This window comes from Pan paniscus, chromosome 1, assembly GCF_029289425.2.
Source record: "Pan paniscus chromosome 1, NHGRI_mPanPan1-v2.0_pri, whole genome shotgun sequence".
Classification (NCBI taxonomy): Eukaryota; Metazoa; Chordata; class Mammalia; order Primates; family Hominidae; genus Pan; species Pan paniscus.
Window position 1 is genome coordinate 80,507,933 of NC_073249.2, and position 24,788 is coordinate 80,532,720.

The 24,788-nt window shown below is 35.0% G+C and overlaps 1 protein-coding gene across 6 annotated transcripts in view; it reads left to right on the top strand.

Annotated features, from left to right (window-relative positions):
- The window catches only part of NME7 (NME/NM23 family member 7), a 229,686-nt gene that overhangs the window by 106,523 nt on the left and 98,375 nt on the right, over window positions 1-24,788 (top strand). For all 6 annotated transcript variants that reach the window (XM_003824616.5, XM_055111833.2, XM_063604074.1 and 3 more), the window contains 2 exons: window positions 17,328-17,392; window positions 21,078-21,146. In XM_003824616.5, the coding sequence (XP_003824664.1) occupies window positions 17,328-17,392; window positions 21,078-21,146 (134 nt within the window). The remainder of the gene's footprint in view (window positions 1-17,327; window positions 17,393-21,077; window positions 21,147-24,788) is intronic.

The following is a 24,788-nucleotide window of genomic DNA, read 5'->3' on the forward strand; positions in this document are numbered from 1 at the left end:
GGAATGATGTTATCGAGGCAACCTGACACACATGCCTTTGGAATATTCATTTGTTGACCCAGTAGGTTCTATGTATGCACAGATACTTCTAGGAGGAACAACATTAATGTAAGCTTTATGCAGAATTTTGATGACAGTGCCACTCCTCTTGCCTGTTTTTCATTCACTTGTCTGTTAGAGGACCATGCCATTTTAGAACTCATGGTAACTAATGCTGAGCATAGCTACACATGATTTAGACCTGAGGAAAACATATCTTAAAAAAGAGTTTGTAGCAAAGATAGAATGTGCCCACTCCTCTGCTTTGGAGGATCCTCTGGTACTGGTTTTCTATGTCTCCTCCTAACCCTTTCCTCTGCAGATTAAACATCTGTGTAATTGCACAATGACAAAAGGAAGACAAGAGTTTCCTCCTACCATGCTGTGGTTCTGCTTTTCAGGCTTTTTTTTTTTTTTCTTCTACCCACGAGCTGGGCTAATCTTTATGAATCTGTGATCCAGGATTCAGGACACATGATGTTACTTTATCAAGATATGTTTTAAAACATGAAAACCCAAAGTAGCATGATCTCATTTTATAAGACTTTAAAAGATGATGCAAGTTACACGGCAGATTATAAATGCTGACATTCTGGCAAGATAATTATAATTGATTCTTAGGAGGAAGAAAGAGGGACGATTTCTAAAGAAAAGGTAGTATCTTTCAGAAAAGTCTATGAAAAGCTTGGGCTTCCAAATAATAAGTTAAAACATGGGAGGAGTTGACATGAAAAATATTGAAGGGACATGGTCAGTGTAATGGATTTTTGAATGGATTAATAAATGGTACCCTTCTTTGCTTTTCTATATATTCACACATCTTACTTACTCTAGAAAACCTATGGTTCAAAGTTCTAACTTATTTTAGTTATTAGTTCTTTTCTAAACTATCACCAACTTACATCTACTACGTCTCTTTTAACACTTAGCATACGTACTGTGACTTCTATGTGTGCAAAATAGGAAGTGAGTTACTCATCCCAGTTATTTCACCAGAGCAGTTTCATGGTGGTTATTGAAGAACAGCCTTGTTATCAAAGGGAGGGTAGTCTCTAGGATAATGTTAAGGATTTCAATTTAAGCAGATTGGAAGGAACTAAAATGACTCTAGTGTGCTTAAAAATGACTCTTGAAATTGTGGTTACAGGTCTGTACCACAGACTTTCTTCTCTGTTTTTAAAAGTTATTCTTCAGAATATCCTGAATTTGAGGTCAGAAAATCTTTAAGCCAAATCTTATTTAAGTATTGGGCTCAATCAGAATATGAAGTTTCATATATGAAATGAAAGTTTCATAAATGAAACAAGGTTTGGCTTTGCATCATAGATTTTTATTTAATCTGTTAATGTGATTCAAAACATGCACCTCAAATTATTTGATACAGAGGTGGGAAATGCTAAGTTTTACTCAGGAATTCATCTTAGTAGAAAAATTTAGAAATACAGACAAATGTCTATTTTAAAAATCACTTACTCCTACCATCCAGAGATTCTGTTTACATTGTTGCATTTTCTTCCTTCCCTTTCAAATAGAAGGAAACACAACAAAATGAATGAATTTCATAGTAATGAACTTGAGCAAAATAAGAAAGACATGAAGCATATGTGCTGTATTACTCTAATCACATAAAGTTCAAATATAGGCAAAAATCAACCACATATTTCAAGAATTCATATGTAGGTGGTAAACTATAAAGAAAAGGTTATTCCAAAGTCAGGTAGGTGTCTCCCCTAAGAGGAGAAAGGGTCATGATTGGGAGGCATATAGAGAGGGCTTCGAGGGTGGGTTTTTTATGTGGGTGATGATAACCGTAGATGTTCACTTTAAAATTATTTAATCTGAGCATATCTGTTATATATTTTACCATAAAAGTATATTTTATATTTTACAATGTAAAATGTATTCAATATTTTACAATTTAAAATATAAAAATTTTCAGCTATATCACCTTTTCCATGGCCAAAGGAGTAGTTGTGATGCTTTGTTGTTCTCAGAGACCTTACTCGCAGTAATGATTCTGAAACGTTAGTGTGCATCAGGATCACTTGGATTAAATATAGATTCCTGGGCCCTGACTCCAAAGTATCTGATTTGGAATATCTGGTTTAGAGCCTAAGAATCTGCATTTGTAACAAGTTCCCAGGTCATGCTAAAGATATTTTTGCATGGACCACACTTTGAGAACCACCAGATAGCAAAGCTGTACCTATCTATAGAACCATGCTGGGGAATAGCAGAAGAAAATGGAGGCCCATATTCAGTGTATATAGTATATGCTTACAACAGAAAAGGAGCAAGAATTATATACCTTGTGACCCATGTTGTGGTATTAGTCTATTTTTAAGCCTATCTATGAATGGCAATATAAGCCTTGCCAGTGCTGAGGGAATCAGAGCCATTTAAAACAAACAAAAGAAACAGTGTTCTTATAATAAGATGTCTAAATTTGTGAATTTCCTTAACTGTGACTTTGGAAAGTTAGAATAAGTAAAAATCAACGTACCTGTTTATTAAAAAAAATGTTGTGCAAAGGCTAACTTTGAGAATGAGAAGATATATGTGTGTGTGTATGTGTGTGTGTATATATATATATACATATATATATTTTTATTTTATTTTATTTTATTTTATTTTTTTTTTTTTTTGAGACAAGGTCTTACTCTGTCATCCAGACTGAGTGCAGTGACCTGATCATAGCTCACTGCAACCTCAACCACAACCTCCTGCAGTCAAGTGATCCTTCCACCTCAGCCTCCCAAGCAGAGCAGCTGGCACTACAGACACGTGCCACAACATCTAGCTAATTTCTTATTTTTTGTAGAGACGTGATCTCACTATGTTTCCCAGGCTGGCCACAAACTCCTGGACTCAAGGAGTCCTCCTGACTTGGCCCCTCAAAGTGTTGGAATTATAGGTATGAGCCACTGTGCCAGCCCTATGTCTTTTTAAAATAGAAACAAACACTAGAACTAATTATAGGTAAGGAACAACATTTATTTACTTTGTGTTGTTCATGTTAAAGTTAATGGATCCATGGTTTTGAATTATCATTTCAGTCTTCTTTCATTTTGTTTGCTTGAAAAACTAAGAGATTTCCTCAGCAGAAACCTTTTAAGCCAGAAGGGATTGGAGTTCTATCTTTAGCCTTCTTAAAGAGAATAACTGTCAGTCAAGAATTTTGTATCCAGAACAAAACTAAGTTTCATAAATGAAGGAGAATTAAAGTCATTTTCAGACAAACAAATGCTGAGAGAATTTGTTACTACTAGACCAGCTCTATTGAAAATGCTAAAAGGAGTTCTAAACTTTAAAACAAAAAGGCCATTATGAACCAGAATAGAACTTCTTGAAAGCATAAAACTAATGGGGCCTATAAAACAATAACAATAAAGAAACCAGAGTATCTAGGTAACAAGTAACAGGATAACTGGAACAGTACCTCACATCTCAATATTAACATTGAATATAAATTACTTAAATTCTCCACTTAAATGATACAGATTGGCAGAATGGATTTTAAAAATCACAAACCAAATATATACTGTCTTCAAGAGACTCACCTAATACATAAAGATTCATATAAACTCAAGGTATAGGAGTGCAAAAAGATATTCCACTCCAAATGGAAACCAAAAGTGAGCAGGAGTAGGTAGTCTTTTATCAGATAAAACAGATTTTAAAGCAACAACAGTGAAAAAAGACAAAGAACGTCATTATATGATGATAAAAGGATCAATCCAACAAGAAGATATTATAATCCTAAATTTATATACACTTAACACTGGAGCTCCCAGATTCATAAAACAATTACTATTAGACCTAAGACATGAGATAGACATGACATAATAATAGTATGAGACTGCAACAGTCCACCGACAACACTAGACAGATCATCAAGACAGAAAGTCAACAAAGAAATAATGGACCTAAAGTGCACTCTAGAACAAATGGACCTGACAAATATTTGCCAAACATTCTACCCAATAACTGCAGATTATACATTCTTTTAATCAGCACACAGAACATTCTCCACAATAGACCATATGATAGGCCACAAAACAAGTCTCTATAAATTTTTAAAAATCGAAATTTTATCAGGTATCTTCTCAGACCACAGTGGAATAAAACTACAAATCAACTCCAAAAGTAACCCTCAAAACTACACAAATACACAGAAATTAAACAATCTGCTCCTGGATGATTTTTGAGTTAACAGTGAAATCAAGATGGAATTTAAAAAATTCTTTGAAAGGAATGATAATATTGACACAAGTTATCAAAATCTCTGGAATATAGTAAAAGCAGTACTAAAAGGAAAATTTATAGTGCTAAATACCTACATTAAAAAATCTGAAAGATGATAAATTGACAACCTAACGTCATACCTCAAGGAGCTAGAGAAAGAACAAACTAAACCCAAAGCTAGCAAAAGAAAAGAAATAACAAAGATCAGAGCAGATCTAAATGAATTTGAAACAGCAGCAACAACAACAACAAAAATACCAAAGATCAATGACACAAAAAGTTGGTTTTTCAAAAAGATAAACAAAGTTGATAGACCATTAGCTAGATTAACCAGGAGAGGTTAAAGTAAGTTCAATTAGAAATGAAACTGGAGACTTTACAACCAACCCCACAGAAATAAAAAAGATCATTTGAGACCACTGTGAACACCTCTATGCACACAAACTAAAAAATCTAGAGGAAATGGATAAATTCTAGGAAACAGAAACACTCCTAGATTAAGCCAGGAAGAAATAGAAACCCCGAACAGACCAAGAACAAGCAGTGAGATTGAATCACTAATCAAAACAATTGCCAAGAAAAAAAATAGCCTAGGGCCAGATGGACTCACAACTGAATCCTACCAGACATTCAGAGAACTGGGACCAATCCTACTGAAACTATTCCAAAAGATTAAGAAAGAGGGATCCTCCCTAACTCATTCTATGAAGCCAGTATCATTCTGATACCACAACCAGGAAAAGACATAAGAAAATAAGAAAACTACAGACGAATACCCCTGATGAACATAGATGCAAAAATCCTCAACAAAATACTAGCTAATTCAAGCAGCACATCAAAAAGATAATACACCATGACCAAGTAGGTTTCATTCCAGGGATGCAGGGATGGTTTAAAATATGCAAGTCAATAAATGGGATACATCCAATAAAAGGAATTAAAAAGAAAAACTCTATGATCATCTGAATAGATGCAGAAAAAGCATTTCATAAAATCCAGCATCCCTGTATAAAAAAACTCAACAAACAGATATAAAAGGAACTTTACCTAAAACTAATAAAAGCCATATATGACAGACCCACAGCTAACATCATAATAAATGGGGAAAAGTTGAAAGTATTCCCCTTGAGAACTGGAACAAGACAAGGATGCCACTTTCACCACTTCTATTCAGCATAGTGCTGGAAGTCCTAACCAGAGCAATCAGGCAAGGATAAGAAACAAAGGGCATCCAAATTGAAAAAGAGGACATCAAGCTCTTGCTGTTCATGAGTAATATGACTGTATACCTAGAAAACCCTAAATACTCCTCCAAAAGACTCCTGGATTTGAAAAATGAATTCCGTAGTCTCAGGTCACAAAATCAATATACACAAATCAGTAGCAGTGCTATACACCAACAATGACCATGCTGAGAATCAGATCAAGAACTCAGTCCTTTTCACAAGAGCTGGAAAAAAATAAATTACCTAGGAATATATTTAACCAAGGAGGTAAAAGATCTCTACAAGGAGAACTACAAAACACTGCTGATAGAAATCATAGATGACACAAACAAATGGAAACACATCCCATGCTCATGGATTGGAAGAATCAATATCATGAAAATGACCATACTTCCCAAAGCAATCCACTGATTCAGTGCAATTCCTATCAAAATACCAACATCATTTTTCACAGAATTAGAAAAAACAATTCTAAAATTCATATGAAACCAGAAAAAGAACCTGAATAGCCAAAGCAATCCTATGCAAAAAACAAACAAACAAACAAAAAAACAGACGTAGAGACATCACATTACCAGATGTTAAATTTTGCCACAAGGCTGTAGTTACAAAAATAGTGCTGGTATAAAAGTAGGCACATAGACCAGTGGAACAGAATAGAGAACCCAGAAATAAATCCAAATACTTACAACCAACTGATCTTCAACAAAGCATAGAGAAACACAGGCTGAGGAAAGGACACCTTATTTAATAAATAATGCTGGGAAAACTGGATAACCACATGTAGAAGAATGAAACTGGATGCTTATCCCTTACCTTATACAAAAATCATCTCAAGATGGTTCAAAGATGTAAATCTAAGACATGAAACTATAAAAATTATAGAAGATAACCTAGGAAAAACTATTCTGGACATTGGCTTAGGCAAATAATTCGTGAGTAGGACCCCAAAAGCAAATGCAACTAAAATAAAAATAAATAAATGGGACCTAATTAAATAGAAGAAACTTGAGTACATTAAAAGAAATAACTATCAGAATAAATAGACACCCTACAGAGTGGGAGAAAATATTTGCAAACTATACATCTAGCAAAGGACTAATATCTAGAATCTACAATGAACTCAAGTACATCAACAAGAAAAAAAAATCCCATCAAAATGTGGGCAAATAACATGAATAGACATTTCTCAAAAGAGGATATAAAAATGGTAAAGAACATATGAAAAATGCTAAACATCACTGATCATCAGGAATATGCAAATTAAAAATACAATGAGATACTGCCTTACTCCTGCAAAAATAGCCATTATTAAAAAGTCAAAAAATAATAGATGTTGGCGTAGATGTGGTGAAAAGGGAACACCTATACACTGCTGGTAGGAATGTAAATTAGTACAAACTGTACGAAAAACAATATGGAGATTTCTTCTAAAAGTAGATCTGTCATTTGATTCAGCAATCCCACTACTCAGTATCTACCCAAAGGAAAATAAGTCATTATATTAAAGACACTTGCACGCATATGTTTATTGCAACACAATTCACAGTTGCAAACATATGGGACCAACCTAAGTGTCCATTAACGAATGAGTGGATAAAGAAAATGTGATATATATACACCATGGAATACTACTCAGCCATAAAAATAATGAAATAATGTGTTTTGCAGTAACTTGGATGGAGCTAGAAGCCATTATTCTAAGTGAAGTACTCAGGAATGGAAAAACCAAAAACCGTATGTTCTCACTTATAAGTGGGAACGAAGATACGGGTATGCAAAGGCATACAGAATTCTATGATGGACTTTGGCGACTCAGAAGAGGGAGGGTTGAGGGGGGTGAGGGATTAAAAAACTACTTATTGGGTACAATGTACACTACTTGGATGATGGGTGCACTAAAATCTCAGACTTCACCACTATATAATTCATCCGTGTGACCAAAACCACTTGTACCCCAAAAACTATTGAAATAAAAAAATTTTTAAAACTGAGATTTTCATATAATGAGAATAGTCCCTGCATAATAACATTCATGAAAATCTCCTAGAAACATGGATTTGGCTTCTAATGGGACATTTGCTTACTCCAACCACATAGAGACTGGCCTCTTAAGATTAGGAAGCAGCTCACTCTATCCATAGCTGGCAGTACCCTGTGCTGTAGAAACTTAATTTTACTTTGTGATTGTGTGGTTAACTTTTCTGTATTAACCTGGCTTTGACTTTAGACTTCATATGATCTATTTACCCAGTCTTACACAGTTTTCAGTTTCCAGCCTATCTACTCAGTACCCTACTTTATTTTGTTTTTCTTAGACTGTCCTTGTTTTAAAACTGTGATCTTATTTCAACCAAGGTATAGCTGTTCTTAGCTTCCTTTGCATGCTGAGCCTGTCTTTCTTCACAGTGAGGAGGAACCCCTGACTACTCTTTTTTGGAAATCTTCATTCCCATAGGTCTTCTCTGCTGTCCCTATGATGGTATGGAGCCTGTTTTTATTATTTTCTACTCACTTAATTGCATCTTGATGAATTTCAGTACACAAAGTCACCATACTGTAGGTATATCTACAAAGCTGTTGTTATACTGGACCAGATGCAGTGGCTTATGCCTGTAATCCCAGCACTTTGGGAGGCTGAGGTGGGAAGATCACTTCAGGCCAGGAGTTTGATACCAGTCTGGGCAACGGTGAGACCCTGTCTCTACAAATAATTTTTAATAATTAGCTGGGCATGGTGGCACATGCCTGTAGTCCTAGCTGCTTGGGAGGCTGAGGTAGTTGAATCACTTTAAGCCCAGGAGTTCAAGTCCAGCTTGAGTAACATAGCAAGGCCCCACCTCTAAAAAAAATACAAATAAAATAAAGTTCTATTGGTTACTCTTTTTACTACCTTGTAAGGAATGTACAGCTTGTTCTTGTTAGGAAATTGGTAAGGAAAAATGTGAATTTCAGATTTGGGTATGTGGTGTTAGTGGAGGATCAGAAATCTATTGGATGAATTAAATCTGTCTTTTAAAAGCTACTTTCTACTAATGTGGGTTTTATGATCACCTGATGGATTAATTTGAGATCCATTAAGACCTAAGTGCCTTACTGGTTCCCAATTTAACAATTCTGTGGAATCCAAACTCTTATTTATTTTGATTTGTTTTTACTTTTTTGAGACACGGTCTCGCTCTGTCACCCAGGCTGGATTGCAGTTGTGCCATCTCAGCTCACTGCAACCTTGGCCTCCTGAGCCCTAGTGATCCTCCCACCTTAGCCTCCTGAGTATCTGGGACTACAGGCACACACCATCATACCTGGCTAATTTTTTTTTTCATATTTTTTGTAGACATGAAGTTTTACCATGTTGCCCAGGATGGTCTGGAATCCAGACTCTTGTCTGCAATTGATTTAATATAATTCTACAATATTTTTCCTTATTGCAAGGCAGAAAACCATAGACATTTGTAGCTTAAACCAATCTGAGTGCTTCCATTAAAAATTACAGGAAGATTATCAGTGAAGTGGTATTGCCTAGTAACATATTGCTCTCTAGGAGACAGAAAGCTTTTCCACCTGGTTTTTGTGCCTAAGGTTATTTGTTATGCATGTTGGCCAAGATTAGTATTAAATTCCTTCTGTTGACTTTAGTAACACTTGTGATTTCTTTTATACGTTAGCATTGAACATTAAACTCTCATAATCTCTAGTTTTTTTATTTGTCTTTACACTAATCATATTTTAAAGATACACGTCTATTTTTTAGTTAAAATGGCTTTGAATTTTATTTCACTAGATTTAAATTTTAAAGGAAATCATATCCTTCCAATTTGATTTAAATTGGTTATGGTTATTAATATTAAACATGTCTATTTTAGGCACCAGTTTTATTAGTTCGTGTACTGTTGGCTACATCACGATTAAAACTTTTCTTTCAGTTTCTTTCCAAAATAAACTGCAAGATTTCCTTGTTGACATTTTTTCATTTTTAAAAATCGTTTCGTTTTATTTCCCACCACCCCTGTTTATTATATGGATTGTGAAGCAAAGCATACAGGTGATAGTGAATTATCTTGTACAACAGCCTGGTCGCTTCTTTAAATTTCAGTTTTGTAAGTTGTTTTGCTCACCAAAGTGTCCTTTTCATGGGCTCTCATGCTCGTGGGTAGGGTTTTGTTGTCATCTGTATCTTGCTGTTACATCCAGTAAGTTTAACATTCATGGTAACGATATTTTTCAAGTGTTTCTACAGTGTAAGGGGCTCATTGGCTGCAAGATTGCTGTGAGGTATACTATAGATGATAGATACTATGATTTTCTGTTTATTTGTTTTATTTTTGTTGTTGTTGTTCTAAGACAGAATCTTGTTCTGTCACCCAGGCTGGAGGACAGTGGCATAATCTTGGCTCACTGTAAGCTCTGCCTCCTGGGTTCAAGCAATTCTTGTGCCTCAGCCTCCCAGGTAGCTGGGATTATAGGCATGTGGCACTACGTCTGGCTAATTTTTGTATTTTTAGTAGAGATAAGGTTTCTCCATGTTGGCCAGGCTGGGCTTGAACTCAGGACCTCAAGTGATCCACCCACCTTGTCCTCCCAAAGTGCTAGGATTACAGGCATGAGCCACTGCACCCAGGTGGTAGATATTGTGATATCAAGGGAAAATATTGATGCCAGGAAAGACCTTAACATCAGAATAAGTTATTTTCACAAGAAATATTTTTGATATAGATACATGTGGCAAAATAAAACTATTAGATTATTAACTATGAAAACCAATTTTGTTAGAATTTTGAAGAATACTATGCATCTACTTTTTAACAACTTAATTTTTTTTTTTTTTTTTTTGAGATAGAGTCTCGGTCTGTGGTCCAGGCTGCAGTGCAGTGGTGCAATCTCGGCTCACTGAAAGCTCCGCCTCCCAGGTTCACGCCATCCTCCTTCCTCAGCCTCCCGAGTAGCTGGGACTACCGGCGCCTGCCACCATGCCCAGCTAATTTTTTGTATTTTGTTTAGTTGAGATGAGGTTTCACCGTGTTAGCCAGGATGGTCTCGATCTCCTGATCTCATCATCCTCCCGCCTTTGGCCTCCCAAAGTGCTGGGATTACAGGCGTGAGCCACCGCACCCGGCCAACAACTTAATTTTTAATGATGTTCTCTCTATTAAGCAGTTTTCTACAACTATTAATAAACAATAAAGTGATCTTTTTTTCCTCCTTTTTCTGCCAAATTGATAAGAATCAGAATGGTAAGAAGGAAAGAAATCTTAAAGTCTGAATAATCAGTAAGTTAAATTAAGTGATGATCTTCTGAACAATTCAGAATTTACTAGATATACATTCTATAACCATCTCTGTTAAAGATTTTATGGTATATATTCAGAAGATCAAAAAGATGTTTCATAGCTGTGTATATACATATATACACATATGTATATTTTTGCGTATACATAAATTATTTAATTATTTAATTGAGGTACATACATATGCCAACTAAATATTTTGATTATTTATTTTATTATAATATAATCTTAGGCTCTGGGGCAAGCAAAACTGGGTTTGAAATTCAGTTCTATCACTTACTAGCTATTAAGGCATATTGTTTAATCCTTGAATATAGATACTCAACGTCTATAAAATGAAGATTATAATAGTACTTTCCTCGTAGGCATTATCTTAGTTCATTTGAGCTGCTACAATATAAATACCATAGACTGGATGTCTTAAACAACAAACATGTATTTCCCACAATTCTCCATAGTGGGAAGTCCAAGATCAGGTCCTGCAGGTTCAGTTTCAGGTCAGGGCCCATGGTTTTCTTCATAGATGACACCTTCTCACTGTGCCTTTACATGGTGAAAGAGGCAAGAGAACTCTCTGGAGCTTCTTTTATAAGGGCACTAATGCCATTCACATGGGCTTTGTTCTTGCTGTCTAATCACCTCTTCCCCACAAAGGCCCTACCTTTATCACATTGGGAGTTAGGATCTTAATTTCAGAGGGTCACAAATACTCAGTCCATAGCAGCGTTGTGAGGATTATGTGTAATAATATGTGACTAGCTTATACAATGTGTAGATGAGAAAAAACTAGCTGTTTCCCCAAATTTGTGTTATCCTTTCATTGTGTAGACTTCCTTCTGGGAAGTAACTCTTTTTTCTTGGAGACTTTATTTCCTAACTTTACTGAGTTTGTTGAAAAGTTATCTCTCTAATTTGAATTGCTTTTGCACTTTTGTAAAAAATCAGTTGGACATATTTGTGTGGTTCTATTTTGGGTTTTTTTTTGTTCTGTTCCATTGATCTCTATCACTGACAATACTACACCATCTTTTGGTTATTGCAGTTAATAATGAACCATGAAATTGAGTAGACTGATTACCTCACATTTTTCTTTTTTGAAATTGTTTTAGTTATTCTAGTTCCTTTATCTTACCATATAATTTTAGAATAATCTTATCTATTGCTACAAAAAAAAACTTGCTGGTATTTTGATAACAATTTTGTTAAACTTATTTGTCAATTTAGGGAGAATTGACATCTTTATTGTGTGAAGTATTCCCTGAACACTGTATGCTCTTCATTTATTTAGCTCTTTCATCCAGCATTTTGTAGTTTTCATACACAAGTTCTATGCATTTTTGGTTAGATTCACACCCAATTTTATTTTCTTTTTGAGTGATTATAAATGCTATTATATTTTTAGTTTCAGTGTTCAAGTATTTATTGCCAGTGTGTAAAAATACAACTGATCTAGTATGTTTACCTTGTATCTTTCAACCTTGCTGAAATAATTAGTTCTAGATTTTTTTTTAGGATATTTGGGATTTTCTATATAGACAGTCATGTCATATGCAAATAGAGACAGTTATATTTCTGCCTTTCTTGTCTGTATACTTTTTATCTCCTTTTCTTGTCTGGTTGCACTGACTTGAATTTTCCAGCACCATATTGAATCAGGGCAATGAGAATGGACATTCTTGCCTTGTTTACTGTCTTGCATGGAAAGCATTCAGTCTTTCACTATTATGTTAGTTGTAGGTTTCTGTAGATGCTGTTTATGAAGATGGGGAAGTTGCCCTCTATTCCTATTTTTTTCTTACAGTTTTTTTTATTTATGAGTGTTGTATTTTTTCAAATGTTTTTTTCCGTATCAATATATGCAGATATATATCTATAGACAGATATGTGATCAACATATATTGATGTGTTCATGTGATTTTTCTTCCTTAGCCTGTTAATATATTGGTTGATAGTTTGAATAATGTACCAGGCTTGCATATCTGAAATTAACATCTCTTGGTCATGGTGTGTAATTCTTTGTATATGTTGCTAAATTTATAAAATTTAAAATTTATTGGAAATCATAAAATTTCTAAAATTTTAACATTTGGAAATAATTTTTATGTTTAGCCAGATACAGTGGTATGTGCCTGTAATCCCAGATATTTAGGAGGCTGAGGCAGGAATGTTGTTTGAGCCTAGGAGTTCAAGACCAGGCTAGTCAACATAGTAAGACCCTTTCTCATATTAAGTAAATAAATTATTGTTTTAAAATTTTTTAAAAAGAATTTTTATATTTATATTTATAAGGGCTATTGGAGTGTAGTTTCGTTTTTTGTACTGTCTTCGTATGATTTCAATATCAGGATAATACTAGTTTTATAAAGTGAATTGGGAATTATCCTATGTATACAATTTTGAATAGCACTAACATTGTACTTTGAATTTTTTTCTATGCAATTAAATAATATTTGAAAATGTGATTTTTAAAGTCTGAGTAAAAAGTTAGTTGTAGGAACTTATTCTTCTTTATCTAACTTTTTCCTGTTTTTTATTATTTAGAACTTAAAATTTTTTTATTACTAATAATTCTATGGTGAGCATCTTCCTATATATCGTGTGAACTTGTCCTATTTATTCTTAGAATTTGTAATAGATATAGATTATAAATTTCTTTTCATATTGATTAAAGCATAGTGTTTAATATTTAGATTAGATTAAATTTCATATTTAGATTAGGGTTAATATGTAATCATTTTTTTATTATCATTAATGAGACCCTTTTATGGATCTGCAAGACCAAAGCTGATTTCATACTTAATTGCCTTTCTTAATGTGTTGTCATTTGCACTGATGGTGCAAAAGCGATGGTGAATAAAACTGCCACTGCCTTAGAATGAATCAAGGCAGTGGCACCAAACTGTGCTAGTAGTTATTGTATTTTTAACCATCATGCATCTGCAGGGGGAAAAAAAAAGCCATACTTAGTTAAGAATATCTTAGATGCAGTAAAAATAATTTTATTACTTTTTGATCCTCAAATATAGGTCTTTTTAATACTCTGTGTGAAGTAATGTGAAGTACACATAAAGCTCCATATAATGGTTTTAAGGAAAAGCATTTGTGAGTAATCCTATTCACAATTGTTTGCACTGTCAGCTCAATTAGATGCTTTTTCTTTTATGGAATACCATTTTTACTTGAAAGAATGACTGACAGACAAATTGTGCTTATTCAGACTTGGGTATTTGGCAGGCGTTGTCTTTCAAATTAAGTAAGCCTATCATATCAAAAAAAAACAACTGACAATAGCCTTTGCCAAAGATAAAATCCAAGTGAAGATAAACTACAAAGGAAAACTAAACTTAGAACCTTGGAAAACTGTATTCACCACTTTCAGTTTGACAACTTCCCAATACATTGTATAACAGAATAGAAAGACTATTCTGATGAAATTGGTGATGATATTAACAAATTTTTAATTGATTTTTGACGTATAATGAAATGAATCAGCATTTGGAAAATCTGCATAACTCAGTGAGCTGGTATTTGCCAAATGATTAATGTGTGATGTTAAAAATCATGTCTGAGTCATATCATAGTTTCATTCGAAGTACATACAAGATAGACCAGTGGATTTTAATGTAACAGGGTAAAAAAAAGTTTATTGATAAAGGTTTTAGATTATACATTGCAACAAACTTTTAAGCAGCTACCACTTATCAAGTAAAGGAAAATATACACAGTTATTGTAAAAGATTATTAAAATATTCCACTATTTTTCAACTAAATATACTCCAACCAAAACAACATATGGCAACAGATTGAAAGCTGAAGTAAATGTGAGAGTCCAGCTGCCTTTTATTAAATGAGACATTAAAGAGATTTTTTAAAAATGTAAAACAATATCTCTCTTCTCACTAATTAAAAAAAATACTATAATCTCTTCCTGGCCTTTTGGCTTAGATCACATTTTTAAAAAATTATAATTTTTTCCTCACAAAATGTTATTTATGTTAACATTTAAAGGATTTTTGTTATATTTAAATATTTTAAAATTTTGTTTTAACTCATATCATAATAAATATGGATAGAGATAACCTATATAAAGGCTAAGAAACTACCACTTGTCAAGTAAAGGAGAATAAGCACACTTTAACTTATATTATAGTAAATATTGATAGAGATAACCTATATAAAGGTCTTCAGTACTATCTAAGAGCTAAAGGGTCTATGTGACCAAAATGTTTGAGAACTTCTGGCCTACAGGATAAAATCCAAACCTCTGTATATGGTCCATAAGTCCTTCTATCATGGCTTCTGCCACCTCTGCTCCCTTCTCTTCTGTCTCATTTCCTTTCCACTCTATTATTCAGTAAGATGAAGATACTTTTATTCCAGAACTATGGTGTTTTACATCTCCTTACCTTTGCTTAATGTTCCTTTTGCCTTGAATATGTATTCTTCTCCAGCTCTTTATATAAAGTACTGTCTCCAAATGCCTCTTGGCATCATTTCAGTTCTAACCTCTCTGTACCTCTTATTCTGTCTTTATAACTCTATCTGTTGGTATGCAATCCCATGTCACTAATTTTGTGCAGGGAGTTTATTTTACTCATTCAGCCATTGGATATGCCGCATCCTCAAGATCTGATCAGTTTCCTACTCTATAAATGCTATTTAGTGTGTTTTGGGTTTCTATGTCCAAAATAATTCAGTGTCTTTCCCCTTATTAATTTGGTTTCATCATTATTTGTTTTCTTCTTAAAAGTACTGTCATTCTTCCATTCACTTGGATTCAAAATCTTGAAATCATCTTTTATCCTTCTTTCATCTTCATACTCTGTATCCAGTTTAATCCCATTGCTTCTTGTTTGAAAATATCTTATATTCACTACCTCCTTTCTCTACTGCTGCCATCCACGCTTTGAAGTTCAAAATAAGAGAGAAAATATTTAAATATATCATGGCCTATTTTTTTCCAATCAGCATTCTAAATGATTTCAAAAGCTTTTGCTATTCTTTCCACTACTTATTCTTTTCTTCAGACCAGCTTGCTCATCACTATTGCATTAGTGACCTTCCTAAAATACTACTTTAGTTTTGTATTTTCTCACTCAACATTTTTGTTGACTTCTCATTTCTTTTGGCAGTGTTTCTTTTTGAAGGAAAACTATTCTCATGGATGCTCAGTGTTGACATAAATTATTTTAATTTTTAGTAATACAACTTAAATATGTCCAAATATAAAACTAAATACAAACTTTTGCACATACAAGTGCATAGCTAAAATAATTTGCAAATTCATAGCAAGGAAAATATAAAACAGAATTTAACATAATAGCATTAATGTGACAGAAGATGTTATTTGCCATAAAAACAAGCTTAACGTGAATATAGTACAGACTCCGAGTTAGGCATGAGCCTGTTCTACTGTGATGACTCAGTTAATCCACCGCTTTTCTGTCTTCGAGCTTCTGAGAACCTTTGTTTCTACAGCATGCTATGATATCATTCCTTCATTTGGTACAGATGTATCATTTGAGAAACAGATCCACCTCTGGCTTTTTCTCACCCCTCAGCCTGCTACAATTAAAATAGCACTACTTGGCTATGGTAAGATAGTAAATACAAATGCACATTCAGACACTAATAGTACATGGTGATTTAGGGTCACTCGGTAAGATCCAGATGATCCAGAATATGGTGTGTGTGTGTGTGTGTGTGTGTGTGTGTGTGTGTGTGTGTGTGTGCCTTTGTGCATGTATGTGTAAGAGACAGAGTTTTAGTTGACTTGAAAAAAAGAAACTTAGACTTTTATAGGAAACAAATGGAATCTCAAAGTCAGCCCCATTCGCCCAGAGACTATAGACTCCAATATAGAAATCACTCATCTGTAGGATAAAGACTATATTCCTCATGTTGGTATCCAAGGCCTTTATCGATTTGAATTCAATCTCTTTTCCTTTTTTATTTGTTTTTCTTTTCTGTCTTCTTACTGTCTTTTAAATATGCTCACACTTTCCCAGATGTGTGCCTTCTCTCCTATCCCTGTATAAGCCCATCTGTCCTTTAAGGACAGCCTTTAAGGACCATTCATGCTTTTCATTTCCCCTTGAAGCTTCTTCCTATCTCTTCAGTTACAATTTGATTTTTCTCCTTCTTTGAACTCTTGTTTGAATTCCTTCTGTATCTGGTACTTTGGCATTTCGTTTCTTTGTATTAAATAATGCCATTTATAATTGCTTGATTTTTATGTTCTCTATATCACCTAGACTTCAGGGTCTTTAAAGGCAAAATATTATCTTAAAAGTTTTTTGCATAAACCTCAGAACCATTGTTGATATTCTTGAAGCACTTACTAAGGAAATCAAATGATTAGATTTAATGCTCAGTATTAGGGATTTAATTTAGTTTCTCTTGCAAAATATGTGTTTTTTTAAATATAGAGTATAAACAAAAAGTACTTTGCTGTAAAAAATTTGCATTTCTAAGAAACTAAAATGTCTTAAAATTTTGTATTTTTTCACTCATTGTCCTTCATTTTCAGGACTGTTGGGAAAGATCCTGATGGCTATCCGAGATGCAGGTTTTGAAATCTCAGCTATGCAGATGGTAGGTAGTTTACAATGAACCATAATATTTGTGAGGATTTTTTTCAAAAATAGTTATAAAATGCTTTACATTGAATGTTCCCTGTGTACTCATGAACCACATTAAAAATAAAAGACATACTTACTGAACTCAGTAACCTTCCTGTAGTCAAAAAATGGTTTTTGAAATGATTTTTCCCATATAATATTTTACTGAGAGAAGTAATATTCAATGATACACCTAATTTAAGCTTATAAGGTAAGTTTATACAATTCTGGAAACTTTAGTTGCAAAATAAATAAGGACCAAAAACTGTATTTTGTTCTTATAAACAAAAAGTAGAATCAAAGTGAGAAATTGTGATGAGTTTTCTGTCTTCTGGATTCTTCACTAAACAAATAATGAAGGAAGAGAATCAGTTCAGATTTTTTTTCCCTAACCAGTGCCTTTTGCTGGTTTTTGGACTTCCTCTCAAGACCGTCTTTGGAGTTAGTGTATTCTAGCAACTCTGTTGGCACTTGTACCGCTGCACCTTCAGAGCCCATGCTTGTTCAAAATTGCATTGTTCATACATTCCTAGGAAACCTTTCAGTGAGAAACAACACCCACTTTGGTAGAGGTCATACCTTTGTGCTGTACTCATCGGTACATTTGACTAGAAATTGGGCAACAGATTATTATATAAATCAGATAAACAATTTGGTTTTTACAGTGTTTGAAGCCCAGCAAGTTTATGCTTTTTTGATAGTGAAATACCAAAATAGCCATTTTGAAGCTGAGAATTTTCTTACTGGTATTATTTGTATTTTATTTTCTGAAAAGAAACAGCTTTCTAAAGTCTTAAGATTACCCAAAATCAAGGACCAGGACACAAACTGGAGTTTTATTTTGTGCCAATAAGCCAAAAAAAAAAAAAAAAAAAAAAAAGGGAAATAGTTTACAAAGTCATTGAGCAAAACTTAAAGACTAATGAGAAAATTGATATTTGAAGAATCTTACCTAGAATTATAAAGTAATTGTCAGCCAAAACTTTCTAAAAGTATTAGCTTGGTGATATATTAACAAGATTGTAGGATGACATGTAAGCCTATTTAAAAAAATATAGAAATGTTAGTTTTAAACACTGACCTAATTCTAGATCTACAGTTTAGCATAGTGATTGGTGATTGGGTATAGTTTGTACTAATGAAAAAAATAATTTTAAAAATGATTAATTGAGCCTATAGGTAAGGCATGGTAGTGTAGTAGCAAACACAGTCATGGACTTGTGGAGTCAGAAAGATCTATTTCTGAATCTTGGGTCAGCTGTTTTCTTTTTTTTTTTTTTTTTTTTTTTTTTTTTTTTTTTTAAGTTTAGCATGATTGAATAGGACCAGTACTTTATTAACACTGTTTACTGCTGGATTCTCTCTGCTCACCTTTGCATCTTCACAGTATTGCATTTTCACTTTCTTTTTTTTTTTATTTTTTATTTTTTTATTTTTTATTTTTTATTGATCATTCTTGGGTGTTTCTCGCAGAGGGGGATTTGGCAGGGTCACAGGACAATAGTGGAGGGAAGGTCAGCAGATAAAACAAGTGAACAAAGTTCTCTGGTTTTCCTAGGCAGAGGACCCTGCAGCCTTCCACAGTGTTTGTGTCCCTGGGTACTTGAGATTAGGGAGTGGTGATGACTCTTAACCAACATGCTGCCTTCAAGCATCTGTTTAACAAAGCACATCTTGCACCGCCCTTAATCCATTCAACCCTGGGTGGATACAGCACATGTTTCAGAGAGCACAGGGTTGGGGGTAAGGTCACAGATCAACAGGATCCCAAGGCAGAAGAATTTTTCTTAGTACAGAACAAAATGAAAAGTCTCCCATGTCTACCTCTTTCTACACAGACATGGCAACCATCCGATTTCTCAATCTTTTCCCCACCTTTCCCCCCTTTCTATTCCACAAAACCGCCATTGTCTTCATGGCCCATTCTCAATGAGCTGTTGAGTACACCTCCCAGATGGGGTGGTGGCCGGGCAGAGGAGCTCCTCACTTCCCAGTAGGGGCGGCCGGGCAGAAGTGCCCCTCACCTCCCGGACGGGGCGGCTGGCCGGGCGGGGGGCTGACCCCCCCCACCTCCCTCCCGGACGGGGCGGCTGGCCGGGCGGGGGCTGACCCCCCACCTCCCTCCCGGACAGGGCGGCTGGCCGGGCAGAGGGGCTCCTCACTTCCCAGTAGGGGCGGCCGGGCAGAGGCGCCCCTCACCTCCCGGACAGGGCGGCTGGCCGGGCGGGGGGCTGATCCCCCCACCTCCCTCCCGGACGGGGCGGCTGGCCAGGCGGGGGGCTGACCCCCCCCACCTCCCTCCTGGACGGGGCGGCTGGCCGGGCAGAGGGGCTCCTCACTTCCCGGTAGGGGTGGCCGGGCAGAGGCGCCCCTCACCTCCCGGACAGGGCGGCTGGCCGGGCGGGGGGCTGATCCCCCCACCTCCCTCCCGGACGGGGCGGCTGGCCAGGCGGGGGGCTGACCCCCCCCACCTCCCTCCCGGATGTGGCGGCTGGCCGGGCAGGGCGCGGGTCAGCTGTTTTCTAGGCATGTGGCCTTGGCCAAATGTCAAGCATTCTTATTCTCAGTTTTCTCATCTAGGCAATGAAAGCATTATTATTTGCCTAAATGGGTTACTCAGCAGATTAAATAAAATAATCATTTCTGGCTCAAATTCTAAGTATTTAATAAATGATATCTTCTATTAGTATTTTGTTGCATTTAGCAAAACATATGTGAATGTTGGATAAAACACTGAAATCCAACAGAATTTCCGCCCTATGGTAGTAATGTTGCCCATAAAAATAAATCCTCCTAGCTTAAATGATTGTCCATATTGGCAGAAATTTCTCAGTGGGTCTTCAATCCTGGCAACAATAAACAAGCAAAATGGAGGGAAAATAAAACTGGGAATTCTGAGGCTACTTTTTTTAAAAAATAAGGTCTTAGTTTTTGAGAACCTTAGAATTTAACGAAATTTTATTCCTAACTAAATTTAAATTCAGCCTTGATAAGAATAAGTCCTTCTAGACTTACTTTGTAAGCATACTTTTACAGTTCTTTTTGAAGAGTAGCAGGAAGTCCACATGACTTGTATAAATGCTTTAACACAAACCAGACTAACTAGGGATTTTTCCGAATGCTTGGGAGGAAAATGGTATTGTTTTCTGTTTCCTCTAAAAGTCTGAACTACTTTTCTTTAGTAATATTTCTTTCTTGTGCCACTAATCTATCAATAGTATAATTAATATTGCATATAAATCTTCTTTTGTATCAAGAATGAGGTTTTATTCAGAGAGAGATGTAGTGTAGTAGGTAAAAGTATGATCAATGGGGTCAGACTGCTTGAGATAGGATGCCAGTTTGAGGAAGTTGTATGACTCCTCTGAGTCTTAGTAGTCTCATCTGTAAGTTGGAGCCATTAATACTACCTATGCAGTAAGGTGGTTGTGAGGGCTAAATGAGATGATGCACGTACAGAACCTAGAGTGATGCTGTTATCCATTATTATTCTTGATGAGTTGATGTTTAATAACACTTTTTCTTCAAAGAGTAATCTATGTAAAGTTTATGTTTTAGAGTAAAGAAGAGATTACAAGTGTTAAGTGCTAAGTGTGGCTTATTTATTTCCCTTTTGTTGGTTGGTTTATGGTTTTGTTTTGTTTTATTTTTTAATATAGTTCAATATGGATCGGGTTAATGTTGAGGAATTCTATGAAGTTTATAAAGGAGTAGTGACCGAATATCATGTAAGTATAAAAGTAAATGTAAAACATTTGTACTGTTAAGTAAAAAGTATAGGATGCAGTGTTTTGGACTAAGCTCCTGTACTAGGTCCCAAATGGCCAGACTGAAAATCAATACAGAGTCATTCATACTAAAGTTCTGTGTCAACGACCTAGGTTGTTATCTGACCTTCTGAGAAATCAGGAGAGAGCGAGCCAAATTTCCCAAACAGGCTAATTTTGTTTGGTATAATAATGAAGTTTTCTCTGTCTTTCATCCATACAACAAAAAGTAACCTGAGGTAACCTGATGTTAACCAGTCAGTTATTTCCACATTACATTCTTCAAACTGTATACCTTTCATATCTCCCAAAATTCATTGCAACCAGCCTGCAGCTTCCTAAATTCAGTTCTCTTCTTTTTTCTTCCCCCTCTGTAGAGTCAGATGCTAGGTTCAGATCTTAAATCTTCTAGTTATATGACCATCGACAATTTATTTACCTTCTTTAAACCTTGATTAACCCATTTATAAAATGGGAATAATGCTATTACCTACCTTATGAGATTGTTGTGGGAATTAAATGAAATAAATTATGTAAAACTGTCTCACATATTAAAAGTACTCAGTAAATATTACCTGCTATTATTGTTGTTTTTATTATTATTTAGTCTGACATAATTCTTTGGTAGGAGATTCCATGTTGATTATTTACACCTGTATTTTCTGCTTCAACATGTACAGTCATAAAAAGGTGATAATTCCTATCTCATGCTGTTACTATGATCCACACTTATTATATATATTGAGTATCTGCTATAAGCCAAATAATCGGTGATGAACAAAAAACATACTGCCTGCATTTATGGAGCTTATGCTCTGGAGAAGATAGACATGAAATCAAATGATCCTACACATAGCTACCTAAGGACAGCAGTCAAAAGGCTGTAAAGGAAACAGAAAGGTTGTTTTTTTGTTTAAAAAATTTGTGACTTAATTAAAAACTAGGGTGACTTAAAAATTCTGAGTCAATTTTTGAAAGAACATGTTATGCTTTTGATGAAGTTCTTTGTTTAACATGTTTTTTCTTTCCATTTTATACATTTTGACAGCCTTGTATGTCTATTTTCAGTGGTATCTGTAATCAACACTGAAAGAGAATGAGTGAGAGAGACAAAGAAAGGAAAAAGGAAGGAGGGAGAGAGAAAAAGAAGAAAGAAAGAAACAAAGGAAAAAAAGGAGGGAGAGGAAAAGGAAGGAAACAAGGAAGGGAGGGAGAAGAGCAGACAAAATTTACTCTTCTGTTTTTGGAAAACTTGTTCATGCCTTCTGCTCCTTCTGAAAATTTGGCTTTGACATTTATGTGTAGGCAGTACTTCAATATCAGAGACAGAAAGTCAGACTCAATATAATTATCCATAAAAAATCAATTACATATGACCTTTGTGAAATAGCAAAATGGCTTTGGGGGATACACTCAGGAACTCTAATGAGTAGAGTTATGAGTACCGTATAAATTTTGAAGTCCTTTTCCTCCTCTTTTAGCTTCTGTAGTTTGTATTAGCTGAGATGACTGCTTTTGGATCAATATTCAAATATATTCTGTAATAAATTATTTTACTTTGATGTTGTGTATCGTAAATCCTCAAAGTCATGAAAATGGTTTACATGACCCTGCATGGTCTGGCCTCATCTCTTACTACTTTCCCGTAGTCTCACTCAGCTCCTAGCCTCTAAGCTGATCTTCATATATCCCTACTGTACTTCTGCCTCAAAGTCTTTATATCCATTTTCACTTCTGCCTAAAGTATTCTTTCCTATTCAAGAGGGTGAAAAAAATTATTTTTGAGTGTTCTAGACACTGTGAGAGGCATTTTTCTTGGATCATGTTTTTCATTATACAGCTTTATATAGAGAGCTAAGAATCTTAAAACAGTATACTTATATTTTTCCCCTATTATTCTGTGTGCTGTTGTTCTCATACATTTTACATCTATATATGCTATAAACCCAACAATACACTGCATTTGCTTTGAACAATTATGTTTGAAAGCAACTGAAAATACAAAAATTAGCTAGATGTGGTGGTGGGTGCCTGTAGTCCCAGCTACTCAGGAGGCTGAGGCATGAGAATAGCTTGAACCCTGGAGGCTGAGGTTGCAGTGAGCCAAGATCGTGCCACTGTGCTCCAGCTGGGCAACAGAGAAAAACTCTGTCTCAAAAAAGAAAAGAAAAGAAAACAACAGAAAGGAAAAAAAAGAAAAATAAAGCAACTAAAAATTAAAAATGCATTTTGTGTTTATACTCGACATGTTTACTGTTGCTTTGTATAGATTTATATTTTTGTCTGGCATTTTTTTCCTTCTGCCTAAAGAACTTCCTTTAATATTTCTTATTATATAATGCTTCTGATGGTGAATTGTATCAGGTCTTTTTTGTCTTAAAACATCTTCCTTTTTTCTTCATTTTTGAAAAATGTTTTCCCACCTGGGTATAGAATACAGATTTACATTTTTTGGTCATCGTTGTTGTCATCCTTATCTTTTTCCCACTGTTATATAATGTTCTTTCCCCCGCCCCCCCCCCCAACACCCTGGCTGCTTATAAAGCTTTTTGTTTTTGTTTTTAGCTAATTTTATTATTATGCATCCTAGTGTACTTCTCTTTACATTTATTATCCTTGGGTTCTGTTGGATCTATAGGTTTATGGGTTTCAGCAAATTTGGAAAGTTTTTAGCACTTATTTTTAAAAATATATTTTATGTTTATCACCTTTTCTTCTCTTCTGAGATTCTAATTACACATATAATAGACAGCTTGACATGGTTGCACAGCAGGGCTTTTTTCTTCTTCTTCATTTTTCTTTCTCTCCATGCTTATATTTGAATAGTTTCTATTGAATGTCTTCAAATTTATTGCTCTTCTGCAGTGTCATATCCTGTTCACCCCATTCAGTGTATTTTTAAATTTAGATGTCTTAGATTATATCTCTAGACGTTGTATTTGGATCTTTTAAATATTTTTTATTTTCTCCTCACCAAGTTTATATTTCCTTGTATAATTTGAGGATGTGGAGCTTATAATAGCTGTTTGGATATCCTTTTTATGTCATTTATTTAATTGCTGGGTCTATTTATTGAGTTTTCTTCTGGTAATGGTTAGTATTTTCCTACACATTTGCCTGCCTGGTAATTTTTTTACTGGATACTGTATACATTGTTACATGGTAGATTTGTAAAGAGTGCTCAATTTTGGTCTGGCACCTAGTTAAATCACTTGGAATCAATTTGAAACTTTTGAGTCTTGCTTTTAATCTTTGTAGGATGGGTATAGAGCATCTTACAATCTAGGGCTAATTTAGGCCAACTGCTATGGTGCAGTACCCTTCTGAGGACTCTCCTTGATGCTCCATATATCATATAAAAAGGCCTTTCACTCTGGCTGGTAGAAACATAAACTCTTCTCAGCCTTGTGCTGTCTCTGAGTTGTTTGGTCTACTTTCTGGCAATTCTTTCCCCAGCCTCAAGTAGTTTGCTGTACACATGTGACAGATTAGTAGCCAAAGACTCATGGGAACTCCTCTGCAGATCCTGTAGCTTATTTTCTGCATACTTTCCTCATCTCTCCAGTATTCTTTCCTGAAAATAAGGCTACATTGGCCTCCCCG